Source organism: Acyrthosiphon pisum, chromosome A3 (genome assembly GCF_005508785.2).
Source record: "Acyrthosiphon pisum isolate AL4f chromosome A3, pea_aphid_22Mar2018_4r6ur, whole genome shotgun sequence".
Classification (NCBI taxonomy): domain Eukaryota; kingdom Metazoa; phylum Arthropoda; class Insecta; order Hemiptera; family Aphididae; genus Acyrthosiphon; species Acyrthosiphon pisum.
In genome coordinates, this window is record NC_042496.1 from 3,389,140 (window position 1) to 3,410,841 (window position 21,702).

At 30.4% G+C, this 21,702-nt stretch overlaps 1 protein-coding gene across 1 annotated transcript; it reads left to right on the plus strand.

The window, feature by feature from the left end:
• Positions 1 to 373: 373 nt before the first annotated feature.
• LOC100159177 (putative uncharacterized protein DDB_G0289263) lies at positions 374 to 17,281 on the plus strand. The gene is made up of 7 exons (XM_001947333.5): positions 374 to 910; positions 9,767 to 9,930; positions 9,998 to 10,116; positions 11,525 to 11,671; positions 12,699 to 14,581; positions 14,668 to 14,791; positions 14,859 to 17,281. Exons 1-7 carry the CDS (start codon positions 735 to 737, stop codon positions 16,839 to 16,841), a joined length of 4,596 nt encoding a protein of 1,531 aa, XP_001947368.2. The 5' UTR covers positions 374 to 734; the 3' UTR covers positions 16,842 to 17,281.
• Positions 17,282 to 21,702: the final 4,421 nt, after the last annotated feature.

Genomic DNA, 21,702 nt, shown 5'->3' on the forward strand with positions numbered 1-21,702 from the left:
TGATTATCGTTATTGAGTCTGATTTGAATTATTAATTAATCATTATTATACCTATACGCAATAAAATATAGGTACCTATATAGATACGGTTTTGTGATAATGAATAATAGAATATATAATATTTATAAAATTAATTGTACATTAAAATGCAATAAGAACCGACATCATGATATCATTACATATTCATATATAGGTACCAGCTGATATACAATATATTACTAAACAAATTCGATATTGAACGGTTCACTATGGATCGTACGCGTATAATATTATCGTATCGGTCGCATCGAAATTTTCTCCGTTTCCATATCCACCGACAGCCACTGTCCACGCGTATATTATAGTCATAATATATTATTTTCTGTCACTCATTTTTTAAAAACGGTAAACAGGAAAAAATAAACCAACGGTGTGTTTTAGACGGACGATCCGATGGAATATTATTGTGATATATTTATAAACGTGTTATCAAAATATTAGAAATAATAAATTCTATGCAGACGTCGAGTTTCTGGACCAAACCAGTTCCACTAGTCGCGATCAGTGGCGGCAGTAGCGCTATATGGAAATACGACTTTGGTGACTCCTTCGCACGGTCAGTGTCCGTTACGGCTCCACGACGCCAGTACGTGTGCACCGTCTCTTCGGTCGGGATCGGAGACGAAATTTTATTGAAAAATTAAACCACGTCCGTATTATCGCGACCGCCGTCTGTTTTGCCGAGTGATAATATTATGTTTTATCGGTCCGTTTCCGCGCGGAAAACAATGATTTTCGCCGTCGCGGTCATCGTTTCGATTGCCGCCGCGTCCTCCGCCGGTGGCAGACCCTTCGAAATGTGCGGACTCCAGAAAAACACACCCGTCGAACAATTCAAACTCAGCACTCTGTACCCTATGTTCGGCGAAGTGTGAGTACCTACACACGTCATGACATATTATAATATATTATATCTTATATCTTTAGGCATATACAGTGCTTTAGAAGGAGGGGGCACGGAGTACCTGCGTTCTGTCCTCTTATTTTTTGAACACTTTTTTTGCGCGCCCCTTGTCGACCTAATCATATATTCATATCCTATAATCAATAAGACGTTTAAATCTTCGCGTAGGTATATATACACAAATTTTTTTTCGCACTTTTGCAAACCCACCCCCTCTCTCTAATTGTTGTCCAATCAAAGCACTGTATAGTCTATACCTACCGCCAGTGGCGTGCTGAACATTTATAAACCATGATGCCCAACATATATTTCAGTACCTCTTCATCCGCACTATCTTTATGCTCTTAATATAATATATATAGGACATACTAAAATTATTATGTGACTGTAGATATTTTAGTTTTTGTTTTACCATAATGTATCCAACCACTCCATCCTCTCCCGAAATAAAATTCCCCCACGAGCGTCATAAAACCCCGATCACCGCGCCACTGCCTACAGCTCTCATAAAATAATAAAATTGTAGAAACGAGACAAAACCGACGAACGCGATAATAATGCAAGTAGGTATGGGTATAATACTCAGTAGAAAAATGTGCAGGTAGGAGGCGCAACGAAAAGTCGCGAATCATTGGACAGACTATTCGGGTACAACACTATAGCGAACGTTTTACCTTTTTTATAACACGGTTGCGAACGAATGACGTTTATCAGAGAATTTGTTTTTTTTAGCCGAAATACCAACGATTGCGAACGTTTTTATAGTCACTACGTTGCCAAGTTTATAATTTCTGAATATGTTTTGTTCGGGAATTCAATTAAAACATTTTTTTTTTTTTTAAATATAAACTATTTGTATTAATAATACAATTAAAACAACAACTCTTCGTTGAAAACTAAAATATAATTATACAAAATAATATGTAGTGTTCAAAATGTTGATTAATTAAAACTATTTTAGTTGTATAAATATTGATAATACTGTTACAAAATGTACGTGTTAATTTTACGTTAGAAACTGAAAAAAAAAAATAATACATACATACATAGATCTGAGTTCTGAATAAAAAAGTAAAATAATACATAATAATACATTCAAAATAATAGTTATAAAAAAAAATTTTCTACATTTTTACTTTTTTTAAAATTTTTTCACTGGTAGGAAATTCCAATTTTTCTTAAATATAAAATTAGATCCTTGTGTATTTTATAATCATTATAATTTTGCAAAGTGAATTCAATTAAATATTTATCTTTTTTGGCCATACAATTATGTACATTGTTTTGAATTAAATTAATTATTGTCAAAGTTTGAGCTTGTGTTTCTTTTAAGACTGATATAACTACGTGTGTTGGAGGATGGGGGCTATAAAACCGACCGTTGTACGTCCTATGAAAGCTCTCTGGGCCATTAGTAGTTCTAAAAAATAATTATAAAAACTTAGAGATTTCGTATTTACTGGTAACATTAACGTATGAAGGAACAAGAATTTAATTTAAACATTTTTATTACTATATTACTTATATTATTGTTTGATTATTTTTAAAATTATTATTTAAAAATGTGTTATTGACACCAAATCTGACAACACCGCACGATTAAAGGCAGGTAAAAACGTTCGCAATCGTATATTACCCGACTATTCACCGGCGCGATAAGTCTGCGACGAATGACTTCATACCAACATTTTCGAAAATAGTCAAATTCATTTTGTGGTTTTTTTCCTATTATAGTCTGACTGTATGAGCATATTTAATTTTGATATTACCTACAATAAGTCTTTTAACAAAAATGATTAAGTTACTAAAAAAAAAATACTAGCTTCCATATTAACAGAATCTTTTAAATCTTCCATAATACAGTATACCTATTGTTTTAATATTTTATTAATAATGTATGGAGCACAGCAACATTACAACATTACTATAATAGTGTAATAGAGAAAACACACTCTAATCGTAAGGTGTTTAGGTAAATTTATGTATAGAGTACCTATAATGAATAACTGCAGAGTTGGGTCGATTACGTATATAACGTTGGTAGTTTGGTACCTACAAGTATTTTGAATAGAAAATAGTGAGTGTTGATCTCAGAATTAAATATTAAACTCCTGAAAAAAATACAGAACAGCGTGGAATAACAATTTTTATTCATGGCCACATTCGCATAGATATTTCATATTCATACATAATAATTTACATATTATGTTGAATTCGAACACGTGGATTTAAATTGTTCTATGTTAAGACATTGTACTAATGGCTAGTGGCTAGATTACTATATATACTTGTCGATGTAACGCTTAAGCAATTCCGGCAGCGTCGTCGATGCCACAAAAAAATAAATTACTTTCTACCTATTTAATTATTATTATTATTAATATTATCTTTTGACTATATTTTATATTAGTATACGTTTTAAAATGCAATCCGTAGGTAAGTAGTAGGTGTAAATACTTAATATATTAAAACATCAGAAAATGAAAAAAAAAAAAAATGTAACAAAAAGCCTACGGGTAATTAGGTATAATCATTTTAACTTAAAATTTTATAAGAGGTCAATTCACTCTAATTTTTAAGCTAACGGAGCTAAACGCGAATTGCTGAGTTTTAAATTTACAATGTTACGCACTTGCAGACGGAGACAACAAAATATGTCCGTGCAGCGTTCTCTTAATTATTAAATATTTAAAAAGACGTAAGCCTAATCTTAGAGTAACCGTTAGTTCACGGTAAATAATTGTATATTCTCCATTAAAAATCCAATAATTTCTACGATAGATTCGGCAGTCAAATACTATTTAGTTGTATATTATATTATGTGCACATATTTTGGTTTTTTTTTAATGCCAAGTCCCAAGCCCCGTTTATAACAATTTTTCAAGGTTACTTTCAGGGACATGGTTTAGTTTAGTAAAAATACATGTTCACAAGTAAAATTAAAATTTAGATACAGAATTAAATACAAAATTCAAAGTGTATACCAATGGACAAAAGTATTAAGTAATTGATAGATTCGTAAAAGGATTTCCTTAATACTAACTTTGTATAAAACTACTTTGTGTACATTTTGTATGTACATAAAGAACATATTATTTTTTCTTCTAATAATATTTTTAGAACGAAAACTACATTTTAAATAACTTTGCAGATTTTGAAATGGACACTATCGTTCTGAATATTATGAGTTAAGTAATAATTATTGGTTTATTGTTAGGACTGAAAAATAATATATTATAGACTATAGTCTATTATATTATTATAAATATCTGAAAATAAACATGTTTACAATGCGTCTATTATATTCTAAGTGGTATACATATTAGTAAATATACTAAGTGACTATAAAATTAATATGTTATATCATCATTAAATAAAATTTAATTTTTTTTTATTAATAAAAAAAACAACACTAATGGCCTGGATAAGTCTAGGTTAGGTACATTACATAATAAACAGTTGGTGGCTGCAAGATTAATTGATAATTATTATTCATTTGGATTGTATGATAAAACGACTTTTTTTGTTTTTAACAAACTAGATATCGATTACATAGCAGATAATAATTAATTTGGAACAATCGGATAACAATATTGAAGTCATGAGTAGCTCCAACAAGAATTCATAATATATAGCTATTGGCTTGTTTCTACTTTGGTGTGTATTTATATCGACGAACTACAGAGAAAACTTATTCGGCCACCGAAGCACTATAATCAATCAATGTACGTTCCTATGTAATTAATCGGTCAGGTGTGGGCTTAATAAAAATATAATATCGTTGGGTGTTTTAATTTTTAAGTTGGGTATACTGAAACACGAATTCCCGAATACCTCCTGTCAAAAACCCAGTGGATATGTTTGTCGTTCCCATCGTACCCGCTGGACGAGTAAAAAACAGATTTTTAATAGATGTCTGTGCATACATTTATATTTATATTTATATACATAGACTATACAGGACGATCCATTTAACGCAAGGCACTTTATCGTTTAACCGTCTACTTTTCGTACACTCAGTCCTACGTTAAATGGATCACCCTGTATATATCTATTATAAAACCGCGTCTTGACTTACTGCAACGTGACGTTAATCGTCAGAGATTTCATCAGAAATATTAAGAGGCCGTGCTGGCAACAAAATTCGGTCGTAGAAACACGCTTTCGTATAGGTAATACAAATTTTGCTAAGCCCTCGTTAGCCGTAGAAACACGATTCTTTTACCAAAATAAACGTGAGAAGTCTTTCTAGTTTTTGTCAGAGCTTATAATATTAAAAAAAAAAAAAACGTGTTTGCAGTGATTCTCGCGGTTATTTTAAGTTTCTATAGTTTCGAACGACAAAAAAACGTGAAGTCCTAATCGAAATTGTCAAAGAATCAAAAATTGACGAATTGATGTCGGTACCTAATGGAAAATTTATCGACTTTTTCACCGCAATCATCATACTCAGGGTGTTATTTTTTCGATCATCCACATTGTTTTCGTGATAAAATTCTATAGCTAACGACTATTGTTCTAACTTCTAAGACATCATGAAATGTATCTCTATGTATACGTGAATGCTTCGATCTCTATTATACTCTTATTTTAAAAATATAATAATATGATAATGTGTTACAGTTATATTTTGGCATCACAATCTTCAGGTGGGGAAAACCATATTTTAGGGGGGGGGGCAATCAAAATGAAAATCTACTTAACCACTACATACATACATTTAATATTTGTTGGCGGGGGTTAGGATTTGGTCCTGGGAGGCAATCGGGGGGAGGGGGACATTTCCCCCTCTACCGGCCTGGGCACCTATGATTTTTAGTATATTATATGTTTAATATTATAATTGCATGAACGTTGTACCTACACATTTTATCTAATAATAAATCAATTTTCCCTTGAGATGCAATATTTATAACAGAGTTGTATTATAATACAGGTAAAGGAAAACAATACATTCATATGGGTATATGTATCAATGTATCATTGTTGTAACGTTGTCTAAGTGTCCAACTATATAAAAATATGATAAAAAAAATAACATTTACATACTGGTGCCATATATGTTATACTGTTAAGTCTTAACTTATATAAGTTGGTAGGTATAATGTGATAAAAATGAATGCGTAAAACTAGTTTAACGAGTATTTCGTACATATCTCACATTTTGTAAGGTCGTTGGCAGTAGTCCCATAGAATATTTAGTATCTATTTTCTTTTTAGGTAACGTATAGCCATATAGGTATAAAACTGAATAAAGACACAAAGCCGAATATTTTAGATCAAAATGTCTACGCAACAACGCGCATAAAAACAACAAAACCGCTTAATAAATTAAAGCAATGGTCACGATTTCATCCAAAAATAATATATAAATTGTTTTAATTAATATACATGAGTAGGTTATGTATAGGTACTGCAGGTTTGCGTCATCACTCGTCGGGTTAAAAAAAAAGTAAAAACTTACCATGAAAAATGTTTAATTTGGTTTGATCACCGTAAAAGTATAATACTTACTCTCTGTACATAGACGACTCTGTTCCAAAATAGAAGACACCAGATTCACGTAACAAAATCGGCGTTGCCCGTGGCCGCCTGGTGTCTTCTTCTTTGGAGCAGGGTAAGGTATGTGTGCAAGGAATTTTTATTACACTCATAATATAGTCTTAAGTTTCTTCAGGTCGTATTTTGCATATCTGTTCCTACATCATTATAATACTTTTACGTTTCAACATTATTATTTATTGAGTTTATATTTAATTTCGAAATCGTATACCGTTCGCCATGGGGCTGATGTACTCTATAATATGTAATATGTAATAAAAGTATAAACATAATACGATACGTCTTATGACTTATGTCCTTGAATATTCTATTCTTGGCAACTATAGCATGCCTAATTATCGCTAAGGTATTAAGATGTGCCAAGTCTTGCTATAGATATTGCTAAGTATTTCCTTATTTAAACGTAAGTATACATGAATTAATGCTGGCAAAGTTTACTTATATCTTCACATCATTATTCATATTTAAAGTCGAATAATAATGTATGGTGCGCTATATCGAACGCATTAATAGTTTAATTATATATTTTAATCATAAATTGTTTATCGTATTTTAATACCTATTATTATTGGAAAAAAATATTTTCTATCCAGTATTATACTAATATAATATTGTACAGATGAAATTAATGATTATATTCATTATCAGTTCAACTTAAATTTGTTATAATAAAATCGATGAACTATAAAATAAAATATTATTTTAAGTAGATAATTGATAAAATTATGATTTATATACGCCTATGTAAACAAAAACATATATAACTATAACATTTTTAGTGTTTATGTTAATTCAATTTCGCTTTATCAATAAATAGTTGTAAGATTAAAATGTGTATAATAATATTATGTAATAATTTATAAAATATATACAAATCTTAAATTTACAATCAATCATGAAATTATTTCATATATAAGAAGTATACAGGGTGATCCATAATTCATAAATGTATTCCTAGGGTCTCTTCACAATAGTATCTATATCAATCGACGAAGCTTATATTTTTTAACGTGTGTAATAGATAGCCGCCTATAATCCTAAACAAAAAAATTATTTTGTTATATATACCCTGTCAGCATTTTTTAATATCGATATCGATCAATATCGTTTGCTGGCACAAAACTGTTTTTACTTTTTATACATGATTTGGTAATATTACCAATGTAGTATTAAAACTTATACATTTATCGTGGGACGCGAAATTAAGATTATTTTATTTGTTAAAATGAAATCTTTTTTAAAATGGTTTCATTGATTACCCTGCAGACATATAATGTCCAAAACTATAAATTACATCAAATATAACTTCGTGGTTAAATTTAAGAAATAGGTACACCGAAAATAGGTCTGTTATTGAATTTCAAAATTATTCCGTATTATGTACTTTATTTTGTACAGTTCTGTAAAACCAAAAAAAAGTGGGTAAGTGGATGTCACTATGCTATACAGTAGGATACAAGTAGGTCACTGTGTTAGATCGTATTAAATTCAATGATATAATATCATTATTGTATATGAAAAATTATTCTGATAGGAGATGGTTTGTCAGTCTAGAACATTTTATATTATATTTATATTGTTATTACTTATTATTAATATGTCGGTAAGTTGAATTAATATTATAAAAATTTAAAAATTAACTAAAACAGTAAAACCGTCATTCCTGCCTCTTGTAGGGCAATATGTAATCTCGTTCAAATTTTAACTTAAAATAACTGGAAAAAACCATGTTTATATATATGTTTTAGATTTTTTTGGCTACAGAATAACCTACTTATGTGGAACACTGTTTTAAATTTTCAATTCTTAGCTATAAAAGTTGAATATTTTATAAATATTATAAATTTTTAACTACAAAATTATTTTTAATTTATATGTTTATAAAAATAATTGTGCCTTAGCTATGTATTTTTAATATTTTTCAACTACTATAATAATACATTAAAAGCCTTGTATTATCACGTTTTTTAACCCAACAAATAAAATGTTATTGATATTTATAGAAAAAAAAAAACTAAAAAATTGAAAACTGAAAATGTTCGTAAATAGCTCAAAACAAATCAAAATATTTTTAAAATGTTATCAAGTATACAAAAAAAAACGTGTTAATTGCAAGTGTCTACGGTTATTCGTTTTTGAATTACCACAATAATATATAATACATAAATGTTGAGTTAATATATAAACGAGTGAATAATATATAAATCTTTAGACGCTCATAAAAATTTAATTTGACTTTCCGGTAGAGATTTTTTTTTTATTAAGGTAGACAAACTTATGAAGGTTTTTATGGTGTATAGAAAATGCTAATTTAAACATTTAGTGAAAATTCAATTGTCATTTGTTTTAGAGTTACACTAAAAACCAAAATCGATTTTGTCAAAAACCGATTTTGCGTAAAAATTCTTGGGTTTCTTTAATATTGTTTGTTTTTCCCGGCACTTTTGAAAACTACTGGGAATTTTGACCTCTTCAGACCAACTATTTAGATTCAATTTCCCATCGAACAAGATACTGAAATTGAAAATCAAAGCATTTTACTATCCAAAAAAGTAATGACAGACACAAAAAAAAACACGTGATTGTAAAACCAATACATTCGTCGCTCCGTTCAGAATCTAAAATGTTATATAACCTCACAAACACGAGAAAACTCGATATGCCCATATATGGCAGTGTTGGAGTAACGGAAATACTGAAAATAACTTTATTTCTATGTAAATATATAATACATAATTCATACTTTTTAATATAATTATTTAAATTAAACAAAAACAGTCGTATTCTGAAATTGACTTATAGTTTACTATTATTAATGGTAATATTGTTTATTATTGAAAATAATAAATCCTGTGAATATTCTAAATAGAAACACAAAATATGTTGTAATTTCGATGTAAATGCGTGTTAGGATGTTGTACATTTTTTTAACGTATAATATTCACCTAAAGACATTGATTATAGTGATGACTGATTGCATTTACACAAGAAGGTACTTCTATAATAATAGTATGTATTTACAGTAAATAGGTATAGCCTAATATATAATATATATATAGGCTATAGGCGCCTATAGCTATGACCATTGACCATATAATTTATAATTATGTAATTATATTAAATATATAATACCTGCTGAATGGTTTTTTATTCATATCGTTATTTATCTAAACATCAGAGACGGAATCATAAATATGTACCAATATAAAATATAAAATAAAACTTTTTTTTTTAATATCGTCTTCTGTTTTGTCCACATAGACTAACAACTGAATCGAATGGCAATATTTATGTCGTTTCAATTTGCCAACCAGTACCAAACATGTTCTATGATCCCAGAAAAATGTCTGGTGCTATTAAATTGACGTCCGAAGGGAACACGGTCGATCTTGGACACATCGACCAATCCAACGTCATCGTCAACGGTTTGATTTTATTTCCTGTTTTAAAATATCGCGTAAATATGTTTTACCCCGTTTGTTGCGTTTTTAGAGAATAGTATTGTGCTTACATACGTCGGTGGGGATCGAGATAGAGATGTACAAGACACGTGCAAAGGTCTCAGATGGACAACGTATCTGACGTTCTTATGTGCTCCGACGGCAATCCACGTAAGTTATCATTTAGAATGGTCGTTTTAAAAATAAATTCCAAAACCAATAATGCAATTTAAAAATGTAAATTAAAATTGCAGTATTCAGCACATAATATAAACATAGTCAAATAGTCAATAGTTAAATATATTTTTTAGAGTACCTACCTATAACACTTAATTAGATTAATTTTCAATAAAACACTATAGTTACAGGCATCTCTTAACTTTTAGATTTTACGTAGTATATTAATAAAACTACGCGTATAGGTATAAACCGTACATAGGTAGTAAGTACCTATATATACTAATATATTGCTTATCCGCTGATTAGAGAAATTCTAACGAAATCTAACCTAACATGATCTAGTTCATACAGTAAGTTTGATGGAACGTTTTTACTCAAATGGCTTGAACTTTCAATGATATACCTACATTCTTACTTAAATAAGTTTTTATAAGAATAACATAAAAATGACGTAACATTGAAGTCAAGCAAATGTATAAAAATTATAATAATGAGCTCGACAGAAACGCTCACTAGTTAACAGTATTATTTATTAAAAAATGTTTTAAAAAATATATATTTTTGGTTAGATAAAAAACATTTTTTTTAAACAACTGTACCGAACTTCCTAATTTATTTTTAGTATTTTTAGTAACACTTTTAATTGTATGCGCATAATCACATGCTAAAAACTAAATTAATTATTTTATTCATATTTTAAAAATGGAAAAATTCATTTGTTCTCTGTACTTACTCGTTATGACAAAACTTGCGTACGTTTTTATAATTGGTACAGCATCGTTTCAGGCTTTAATGATATTTAAGTAACGGAAAAAATGCTAACTTTTGGCTTTTTGTTGTTTCGACATTGTGAGTTTTCAGCAATTTTCACTAGTAGGTATAGCAAGTACAACAGATTTTTTTATTTAATCAGCTTTCCGGCTTTCGCTAGTTAAAACATTATTTCGTATACTTTTTATTTTTATCTTTTATCTGTTATTAATGATTATATTTAATAGTTTTGTTATACCTACCTAATTCCAACATCATCAGTGCCATGTGAGCGTTCCGCTGACATAAAAATACTGTACAAAATTGCAATTTATGTCATGATATAAAACAAAAACATCAAACATTGACCTATAACTATAATCAAAATATAAGTTTTTGAAAGGAATTTAAAAAACTAGATAATTATCTATAAATTGTTGGCAATAATTACCAAATATGTATAGAAAAAAAAAATAGCATAACAATATGTTAAATTATTTAATTAGTGTTAAATATTATTATTAAATCTTTTTTTTTGTTGACTTCATGATTTTTTCTTTATTTAACCTTGTTATGCTTTTAATATTGTTTTTATAACATGTCAGTAAATCAGTTTATATACTAAATAAAATATCTTATTATGTTTTAGGATATTTTAACATTGATTGACGAAGATCCCGATCAACCTGAAATATGTCAAGTGTGGTTTGAAGTAACAACGTCTAAAATATGTAACCGTCATCCACATTTACCATTAGTAGTTATGGAAAAAGATTTTTCTAATCTAAAACATCAGGTAACCAAATCTGGAAAGTGGAGGGGAAAAAATAGTATTTCTTTATATTATCAATATAAATACATACCTCATACTCGTTTTAAACCGGCATTATTGCTGCAGAGATATTTGTTTAATACTCATACTGAGATTAAAAATGTTATCGTATAAAATATTGAAATATATAAGCTATTAAATCAATACCACCGTGATCTATATGAAATTAACCAGGTATAAGTACTTGGAATTTTAAATTTTAATGTAAGAAAAATTGCAAATCACAAATTCATATATGGGTAAAATAATTTGGTTTTGAGCTTTCAATTCTACGCGATTGACAATAATAAATGTAGCAAAAAACATACCTACATTGGAAAAAATCTGTTTCCGTCAAAAAACTTAGGTTTATATTTTAAAAGTTAAATTAAATTTATACCTAGTCTAATAAATTTAGAACACTTTTTCAACATATTATCTGATGGTCTATCTTTTTCAAAACAAAATATGAATCGCCAATTTTTTTTCTATAATATTATTCACTTTTAGAACTTATAAGGTTGTCAAAGCGCTAATTTTATTTTCACTCTGAATCACTCGCAATATAGTAAATGTGTGTTAAGTAGACTCAATCTATATTGTGCTGTTAATTCTATAATATTAAATAAAATTTAAGTATTATCAAACTAAATGTTAACAACATTATCTGTGTTTTTATTTTCAAATTTATTTTTACAACATTCCATGATCCATGATAGTTATTATAAGTAGTTATGTAAAAAAATACGATCTAATAATCCGCATAATATATTGCATAACAATTGAAATATCGTGAAAAAAGCCAATTCACAAATTCAATGTTCATAACTTTGAGCTTAATTTCTCTCTTATATTAAAGCAATAACCACACAATAATGGTTCTGTTGGACGCAAATATATAGTTTGTTGCGATCGGAGATAGAAAAAAAGCAAATATTGAGCTGATTTCTTCTTAAAATAATGAACCTAATAATTATAATAAAAACCTAACTATTTGTAATTATTGTTTCAGATTGATCATGAAAAATACAGAGTGAGGGAGTCAACTAACTCCAATTTAATACCTCCTAGAAAAAACGAGTTTGATTACAAAACAAGTAATATCAACAAAAATAATAAATCTTTAAACACTGAAAATAGAGAAAAGCCTAATATAAATGATTCATACAACAAATTTGATAAATCATTTAGTAATGAACAATTTAGTACTAGTAAAGAAAATAAAATAACCAACGACGAAATCAAAAATGGTAACACAATTCAAATTAGTTCAAAAGATCATAAAAAACAATCAGACAACGAAAATAAAGATAAATATTTAAATAAGTATGTGGAAGCAGTCAACGAAAAAAATGAAAAGGAGGAATCTAAAGGAAATAATTCTAAAACCAATACACCTGAAGACAAAATGTCAGCAGATCATGAGAATAATAAATTTTGGATCGAAAAAAAAAACATAGTGCCTGGTATACCGTCCAAAAGAGAATACAGTTATCCGGAAAAAAATGAAATCATCTCACACTATAATGATTTGAAAAAATATCTAAATCAAAATAAAAACTCTGAAGGTAAATATGAAAATTCGGTTCTAAGGGAATCAACTAAATACGATGAAAATAAGTATGGTAAATTAAATCATGAGTTTCCGGAAGATGTCTCGAATAACGATATGAAATACGAAAAGACCATAGATAATGAAAACATGGAAAAAACTTCGATACAAAACACATTTGAAAATCCAACATCAAATAAAGAGATTAATGATTCCAGTGATAACAAAAAGCCTTCAGATAACGAAAAAAAGTCGAATCAAGAAAATTCAAAAAAATCGAATTTCAATAACGACTCACGTACCTATAATAGAATTCCGAACACGGACAACAGAATTAAATATAATACAGCCAATGAAGAAAAAATTGTCGATACTGAAGATAATCAAAGCCAATCGAAAGATAACAAATCGATTATTTATGATAACAATAAGGTGCCAGGCGATGTAATTAAAGGAAACATAGCAAATCAAACGCATTCGCAAAACAATAATTCGGAGTCAAAATTATTTCCAAAAGAAGATCAAAAAAATGAAATCGAAAACCATCCGAAGAACATCATTAACTCAATAACCGAGAGGACGCCTCGTGCCGACTCGAAGACTGAAAGTAAACCAACGGGTAGTGGAGATAAAGGCGTTGATGCTAATACTTTTAATACGACAAAACATACTACAAACGATGATACAAATCAAACGCATTCGCAAAACGAAAATTCGGAGTCTAAGTCATTTCAAAAAGAAGATCAAAAAAATGAAATCGTAAATAATCCGAAGAACGTCAATAGTTCAATAACCGAGAGGACGCCTCGCGCTGACTCGACTGAAAATAAACCAACGGGTAAATATGTTGATGCTAATACTATTAATACGCCAAAACCTAATACAAATGATGGAAACCCAACCATCGATGTGAATGAAAATAATACAATGAAAAATAATTATAATTCAACTAGTGGTAATGATGATAACACTATCACTGTCACTACGAAAACTAGTCCGTCAAATACAATTGTTAATGATCACACTAATGAATCTGGTGAAGTAAATGGTTCGTCCACAGAATCGCCGGTCGATGGATCATTAAACAATATTAAAACAAACAATAAATCAGAACCAAACGGTACAATTATAAACGAAACCAATAACGTTAACAAAAATCTACAACCAGACCAATCGAAATCGGTACCCAGTGCACATTCATCGGATAACGATGAAAGCGATAATTTAAAAACGACTACAGATAGTACGAACCAATCAGGAAATGGCTTCAGTTTCAATAATTTGTTTTCGAACATTTTCCCTAACGGTATACACGTATCTGCAGCTACAATAATTGGAGCACTGTAAGTATGATATATTAAAGTTTATGATACAATGTAATAAATTATAAATAAATTTGTTTTGATATTCCAATATTATTATGTTACAGAGTTTCATTGACAGCTGTTACTGGAGTAGTCGGAACAGCCGTAAATCGTTATTATTACAAACAAACTGGTACAGATCAAATACCTTTCAAAGGAACAATCCAATCGATTTATAATTCGATTAAAGTATGATATACAGAGTTTAAACGACGCAAACATTTTTATGTTTTCAACCTAATATTTTTGCTTTCAGGCTTTTATTATATCAATTTGCTGTTGTTGTCGTCGTGGTGGTTACGATGATTTAGAAGCACCAGACTTAACGAATGAAAAAACACCACTTTTACAGCCCAAATTTAATGTACCGACACCACTGCTCGTAGACGAAACGTCTCAAAAATCCAGTGATAGTGGTGACAACGCGGATAGTAGTAAACAAAATAGTAGTAATGAATATGGTAGTATGTCAAAGGAAAAGAAATCATTGACTTCTGAAAAAAAATACCGTAAAACTAAACGAAAATCGAAGACTTCAGATACGAATTTGACTTCTCCTGAATCACTTGTGAAAAATGTCGAAGAAAAACTTATTAATATTGAGAATAATTTGCATGGAAAATCTATAAAAGAAGCTATAAGCGGAAAAATTAATGCAATATTCACTGAAAAAGTAAAACCAACAATCAACAGTATTATTGAAAAAGTAGGGAAAAAAGTTGAATCAACTGAAGATGAAATTAAGAAGGACTTGGATAAAATATCTAAAGATGCAGCATTGATATCCAAATTTGTGGAAAACGAAAAGTCAACAAATATTAATGATGACGTTCGCGTAGATGTTAATATCAAATCAGAAAATAATACGGAAAAAACACATTTAAACGAAAATGAAACACAGAATGCTGTAGTTCAAGACGATGTCAAAAGTATAACGTTTGGTGAATCACAACAGTCTCTAAACGTTAAACCTTTGAGTGAAATTATTGTTTCACAAGTGTCCGTACCGGAACTTCAACAAATTAAAAGGAATGAACAAGCGCCCGACATGAAAACGAATACAGAAGACAGAGTTGCGACCGAAAAACTAATCGAAAGTACAAATAACAAAAAGGATATTGATATGAAAAATAATATTGAAAATGTTCTGGATACCGTCGTTACGTCTCCCACAGGCACTAAGGCTAGTAACAACGAATCGAAATTAAAGTTCTTAGGATTCGAAAAAGAAGATAAAAATGTGCAAAAAGTGGTGACCGACGAATCCATTGCAACCGACAAAAAGATTGAAAATGAAGAGGATGACGTTGAAGTTATCGAAGAAATTATATACGTCGACGGGGCTGACGGTGACGAAGATGAAGAAATCATTGAAGAAATAATAGAAACTACTACAGTCGAAGATTCGCCGGACGAATCTATACCTGGTTCGGGGAAAACCAAGGTCACAGTCCGGACAACTCGTAAAATATCGTCATCTTCGTTACCCGGCGAAGTTAAAACTATCGAAGAGACCGTGGTCACCGACGGTATACCGGGAAATGAGGAAAAACGGTCTGGTTTCAAGTTTGATGTCGGGAAATCCGGAGTCAGCATGAGCGTCGGTGATAAAAAGATGGAGATCGGTAAGTCCGGATTGAATTTTACCCGCAGCAAAAGCAAATCACCGAAGAATGTGGAAGGCGATGAGCCCGACAAGCGGGACACAAAGTCTCCGGAAAAGTCCAAGAAGTCTATGATGCCCAAAATATTCAAACGGTCGATCTCTCAACCGTCGGACGACGACATCCAAGAAGTCAACGACGAGTCTGCGTCTACTAAAAAATTGCCCCGGACAGGTTCCGCCGGCTTGTTTAAATTAGGAAAATCGCGATCCAAACCTACGTTGGTCCTAAAGACGGGTGACGTGACGATGGACGCGGACGCGATGTCAAACTTTATGGATAACGAACGGAATGCGTCGCGTACACCGAATGTAGGACTAGGTGGATTGGATTTAACGGTCGGCGATGAAGGTGTTGCCGCAGCGGTGGTCGTACGTAAGACGTCCACAACAACTTCTGGAGGAAAAGATACTCCGGTGACAACGGAAACCGTGGATATATCACCTGTAGATTTAGGGTTCGGGTTGGATAGAGACCGACAATCGGCCAAAAATGCCGAAACCAAGTCGAACGCCAAAACCAAACGTGAAAAAAAAGACAAAACGAAATTAACGACTCTAACGCGGCCGTTTTAGATGTACACAATAAATCTAAGGAATAGTTTTAAACTTACCGTGTAAGAAACCGAAATATTATTGGTTTTTTTTTGTTCATTATTTTTAATTATGTTTTTAATAAATGTTTTCCGTCGAATATCGATGCGAACTATGCCGGTTGGAATTTTAAATTCAACACACACCATGCTGTACAGTTGTTAATGTTCCGATTTTTTTTTATAAATTCAACATTGATTTTATTTGTGCAGATTATACTTATATACTGAAATTTGTTCAATTAATTTTAATTCCATGTTTTTATAATTAATTGTTGCTCGTTGTTTTCTTACAGTTCACTTATTCTTTCTTTAAAAATATATTTTTAATTAAAAATTATATCCAATTGTTTTTATATAGGTATAACATTGAAAAATACTAGTTTAAAATGTTCGTGAATAAAATATGTTTTCTATTTAAAATATTTTCTTTTGAGGCTGTTAACAGAAAACTTGATTCTCATAAGTGTATTGTATCAATTTATTATTAATCGTATAAATTTATTGGGCTTTGGAAGGTAATCGCAACTATTTCTGAATTGATTTATGAATGACCCAAACTCAAACACCAATAAAAAGTATGATCAATTTACGGTATTGGGTTAATTTTAATTACCTAAGTATTAAGTCATATCGTAAAGTTAAAAAAAAATTTAACACAATAAATTATAAGTAGGTACATTTTCCAAAGATGATTTATTGATGCAGAATAATGATTATAATTATTTTAACGATTATAAACGTGTAGACTCCGCTCAAAGTCAATTTTATATGTCGATTATAATATTCGTTGAGTTTGATTTAAACCACAAGTCTTTGTGTTCATTGATTTATTTTTGTTAAATAAATAATTATAATATAGGTAGAAGTCTCGATATTTCCTCGAATAAAATCTATTTATAAATCGAACTTTGAAGTTACATACATAGGTATATAATTGAAAACGGTAAATCAATATAAAATCACGGATATAATATACGTATACGAGTCGGGATATCCGATGCATTATAATTTATAAGATAAATTAACGGCCTTTTGGAATTATAAATGTAATGTACTGCAGTATAATAGAAAACGTATATACCTATTACCTAGATACTGGGGGGGGGGGGGTCGTATCCCACACAGCATTTGGGAAATGATAATATTTTGGGAATATTTTAAAGTGCTTGAATAATGAATATTTGACTAATAATATTTTATAAATATTTTCTTCTCATTATAACAAAATCTTTTACTATATGATTGCATAACAATGTTGACTTAATATTTTTATATAGTTTCCGTAAAAATATTTTTTGAAAAAAATGATTAAAATGTTTTGTAAATGTTTTTTTATAAAATATTTTCAAAAATATGAACTACTTGGCCAAAGAGTATAACCAAAATTTTTCTTAATTATTTACGTAACTTTTTAAAATATTTTGACAACTATATTATTTTCCTGAAAATATTTTTACCATAGTTAGGAAATATTTTTATGGTGTGTGGGTAGGGGTGTGCTCAAAATATTCTGTGTTGCGTTATGTTTTAAGTTAGGCCGTAGGTTTTCAACATTTGCATTTTTTTTTTGGAGAGTTAAATAATTAACTGGTCGTATAAAAATCTTTTTGGAGATTATGGAGTCAAAATACAAAATTCTTAATATATTAGGGATTTTGCTTATTAATCCTTAAGGATGTCACTAAATATTATTAGTTAATGTTATCTAGTTATGTCTTTGACTATTCGATCAATTTCTGGAAAAAAAATGAATAAAATATAATAATCTATAGTACCTACAATATGTGGTTTTTTCCACAGTAATCTTTGCGATTCCACATCGCCGATAGCTAAAGTATTGGATAACCTATTTGATGTAAATTGATATGTAAGTGAATAATGTATACAATAATATCAAAATTAATAATACAATAATAAAATATAAAGTACGAATTCAAATAATTAATTTCAAACATTTTTTTTTTTGTGTATATTTCCAAGGGATTATTAATTTTTAGGTGTCGAACATGTTTTTTTGTATAAAATGTAATAATCCTATAAATTTTTCGATGTAGTGTCACTTTACACACCACAACAACTACGACCCCGGAACATTAGTGGTCTATTTATGTGGCGATTTGTGACATTAATAACATTTCTTAAAACAACTAGTACAGTAGTACCTACTTGATAGGTACTTTTTATACTCAATGCTAACACATTACTTATGTTCTGCCGTTCATCCGTACGATTTATTACATTTCATAATTTATTGAGCGTTTAAATTTATTCAGCAAGATTACAAAAAAAAATATCAGAGAAGGCAATGGTTAAAAGGCCAATTGGCTCAAGGAATACGTGTAATTTTCAACTAGGGTTTTAAAATTTCATACAGTAATAATACTTATATAATCATTAACAAGGTAATTCCTGAACTACGGCTTTAGACGTTGATAAATCATTCATTATCAATATTTGCTATGATATGATATATTATAATATGTAATCAGTACAATAACTAATAAATACTAATAATCTATATTAGCCATTAAATTCCCAAACGGCTCCGGCTTTTTGCAACACAAATTCCTTCCCACTTCATACAGACTATTCTGACTTAGGAGTTAGGACTGTCTCGAAAGAGCAGTCGTGGTTAAAAATATGTTGGTGGTTTTTTAAGGTTATATTCCAAGTAAGTTATAAGAATTATATCCATAAAAAATCATATATTGTGAATTAATCGTTATTAAAATAATATTACATTTTAACGTTAAAAAATAGAAAAATCGTAAAAAATTGTATGTTTATGTAAAAACTAAAAATATAAAAAATTATACACTGGGTACATTTTTGAGGCACTATATTTTTATTTAATCAATACGTGTTATTTCATTCGATGAAAATTCGTCAATAATGTTTCCAACGAGCCCTTGTTTTTTTCGATTGAGGTGTGTTTTAATTTATACATATATTTTTCCTATTTCAATTTAAATTATACAACGGTATACAGTATACCTATCGGTACACGCGAATACGCAATGATATTTTTTAATAATATCACAATATTAATTTTAATAGGTAGCTCTACCTATTGCTTATTTATTTATACCGCGAATACATATTCACACCGTTCTTCGGTACTTTGACTCGCATAAATTAATAACACAAATGTAATTTGATAAGATCAATAAAAACTCCGCGTATGCAATTATTTATCATTGAATTCAAATTCAACACGCGGTGTCTGTATATCGAATGACGTAGTAGGCATAATGTACAGCAGAGTGGTTCTAATCGAATATCTATAATAATATCGTGATGGATGTAATACTATGTACGTGATTTTGATGAAAAATATTTATTTGTAGATTTCCAATGATCATTTGAATTACCCATCACCACTTGGTATAATAGAGCCTGATGTGGCCGGGTGAGCTTATACTTTACCCGTAAACTGGGTAAACCCAGCTGGTTTTTATAAGTTGCTAGCAAAAACCTTTGAAGTTTGAATCATTTTCCTGTATACTGCACCAGCTATATATCGCGTATAATATATAGACACAAAAACAAAACCGAAAAAACATACATATTACATCAATCAATTTTAAAATATCAATACCGAATCCGTTCGGAATCTAAAGTTATGAAATTCGTACTTGTGGGTGCCGGAGGGTACCTAACGCCGTCTGCTGCAGTCACCGTGTTCGGCACCACCACCACCGATTAACATAAATAAATAATTATCGGAACGCGTGTCGGACACGCGCCCACTTGAAACCGTCGTCGACGTTTCCTATTTGTTCGCTTTTTCCACGCCGAATCTGCGACGGACACAAACGATCCGCCTGCACAACCCTCTCTCCGAGCACAAGTCCCCCGCAGACGAGAGCCAACTCGATCACTCGACCAGTCGTCATAGCCGTCGTCGACTTGCCGCTATAAAATTTTGTATTACTATATGTCGTATTACGCAGTTTGCGGACGACGATCCGCCTGCACACCCTCTCACCGTGCACAAGTCCCCCGCAGACGAGACCCGACCCGCGTTCGACCAGTCGTCATCGCCGTCGTCGACTTGCTGCTATATGTTTTGTATCACTATATATTATGTCGTATTATATGCATTATGCGGACGACCGCAGAAACGGGTTTTATCGTTTGTCATGTCGTCGCAAAGCCACCGTCAACCCTTTCACCGCCGAACACCACAGGCCCCGCAATACACGCGATTACGCGATATACTCGTCAAATCTTTTGATTGGCTACGGACTACACAATATAGGGTTATAAGGTATAAGTTCCTACGATCGGTCAATTTTTGTGTTTTTCCATGGTTTTGAGTATCCAAAAAGGTATTATATAACACTAGGTTCGTGTAAAAAAATATAAACGCGTATATTAATACTGACTGTTGAAAAAAAATTGTTTTCCTTTTATGTTTGGTCGACCGGTCACGATCGTATGTGTAGTCAAAAATGGACACATGCATAGTGCTCAATGATCATCTTAACTTACATCACCGTGACGACCAGACAAAATGTCTAATCTACAGTCGCGTACCTACCATGGAAAATAAAATAATGAATAATATAAATAACTTTACAAACAATGTGGATCAATTGATAATCATGAATCCACCTTGCTACTTTTGTTATACAAAATCAATTCATAATTACAGGCATTTTATACAGTCGCTTTCACCAAAACAACTCACCTCCACACACAAATACTAAAATAAACAATCAGTAACATTAAAATTGTATTTTTTTAAGTTTTGTTTAGAATATAGATAAATGTGTAATCGATACGACATAGTGCACAAGTATCGCGCTCGTTAACGTAACCGTCATGTCAATATGTGA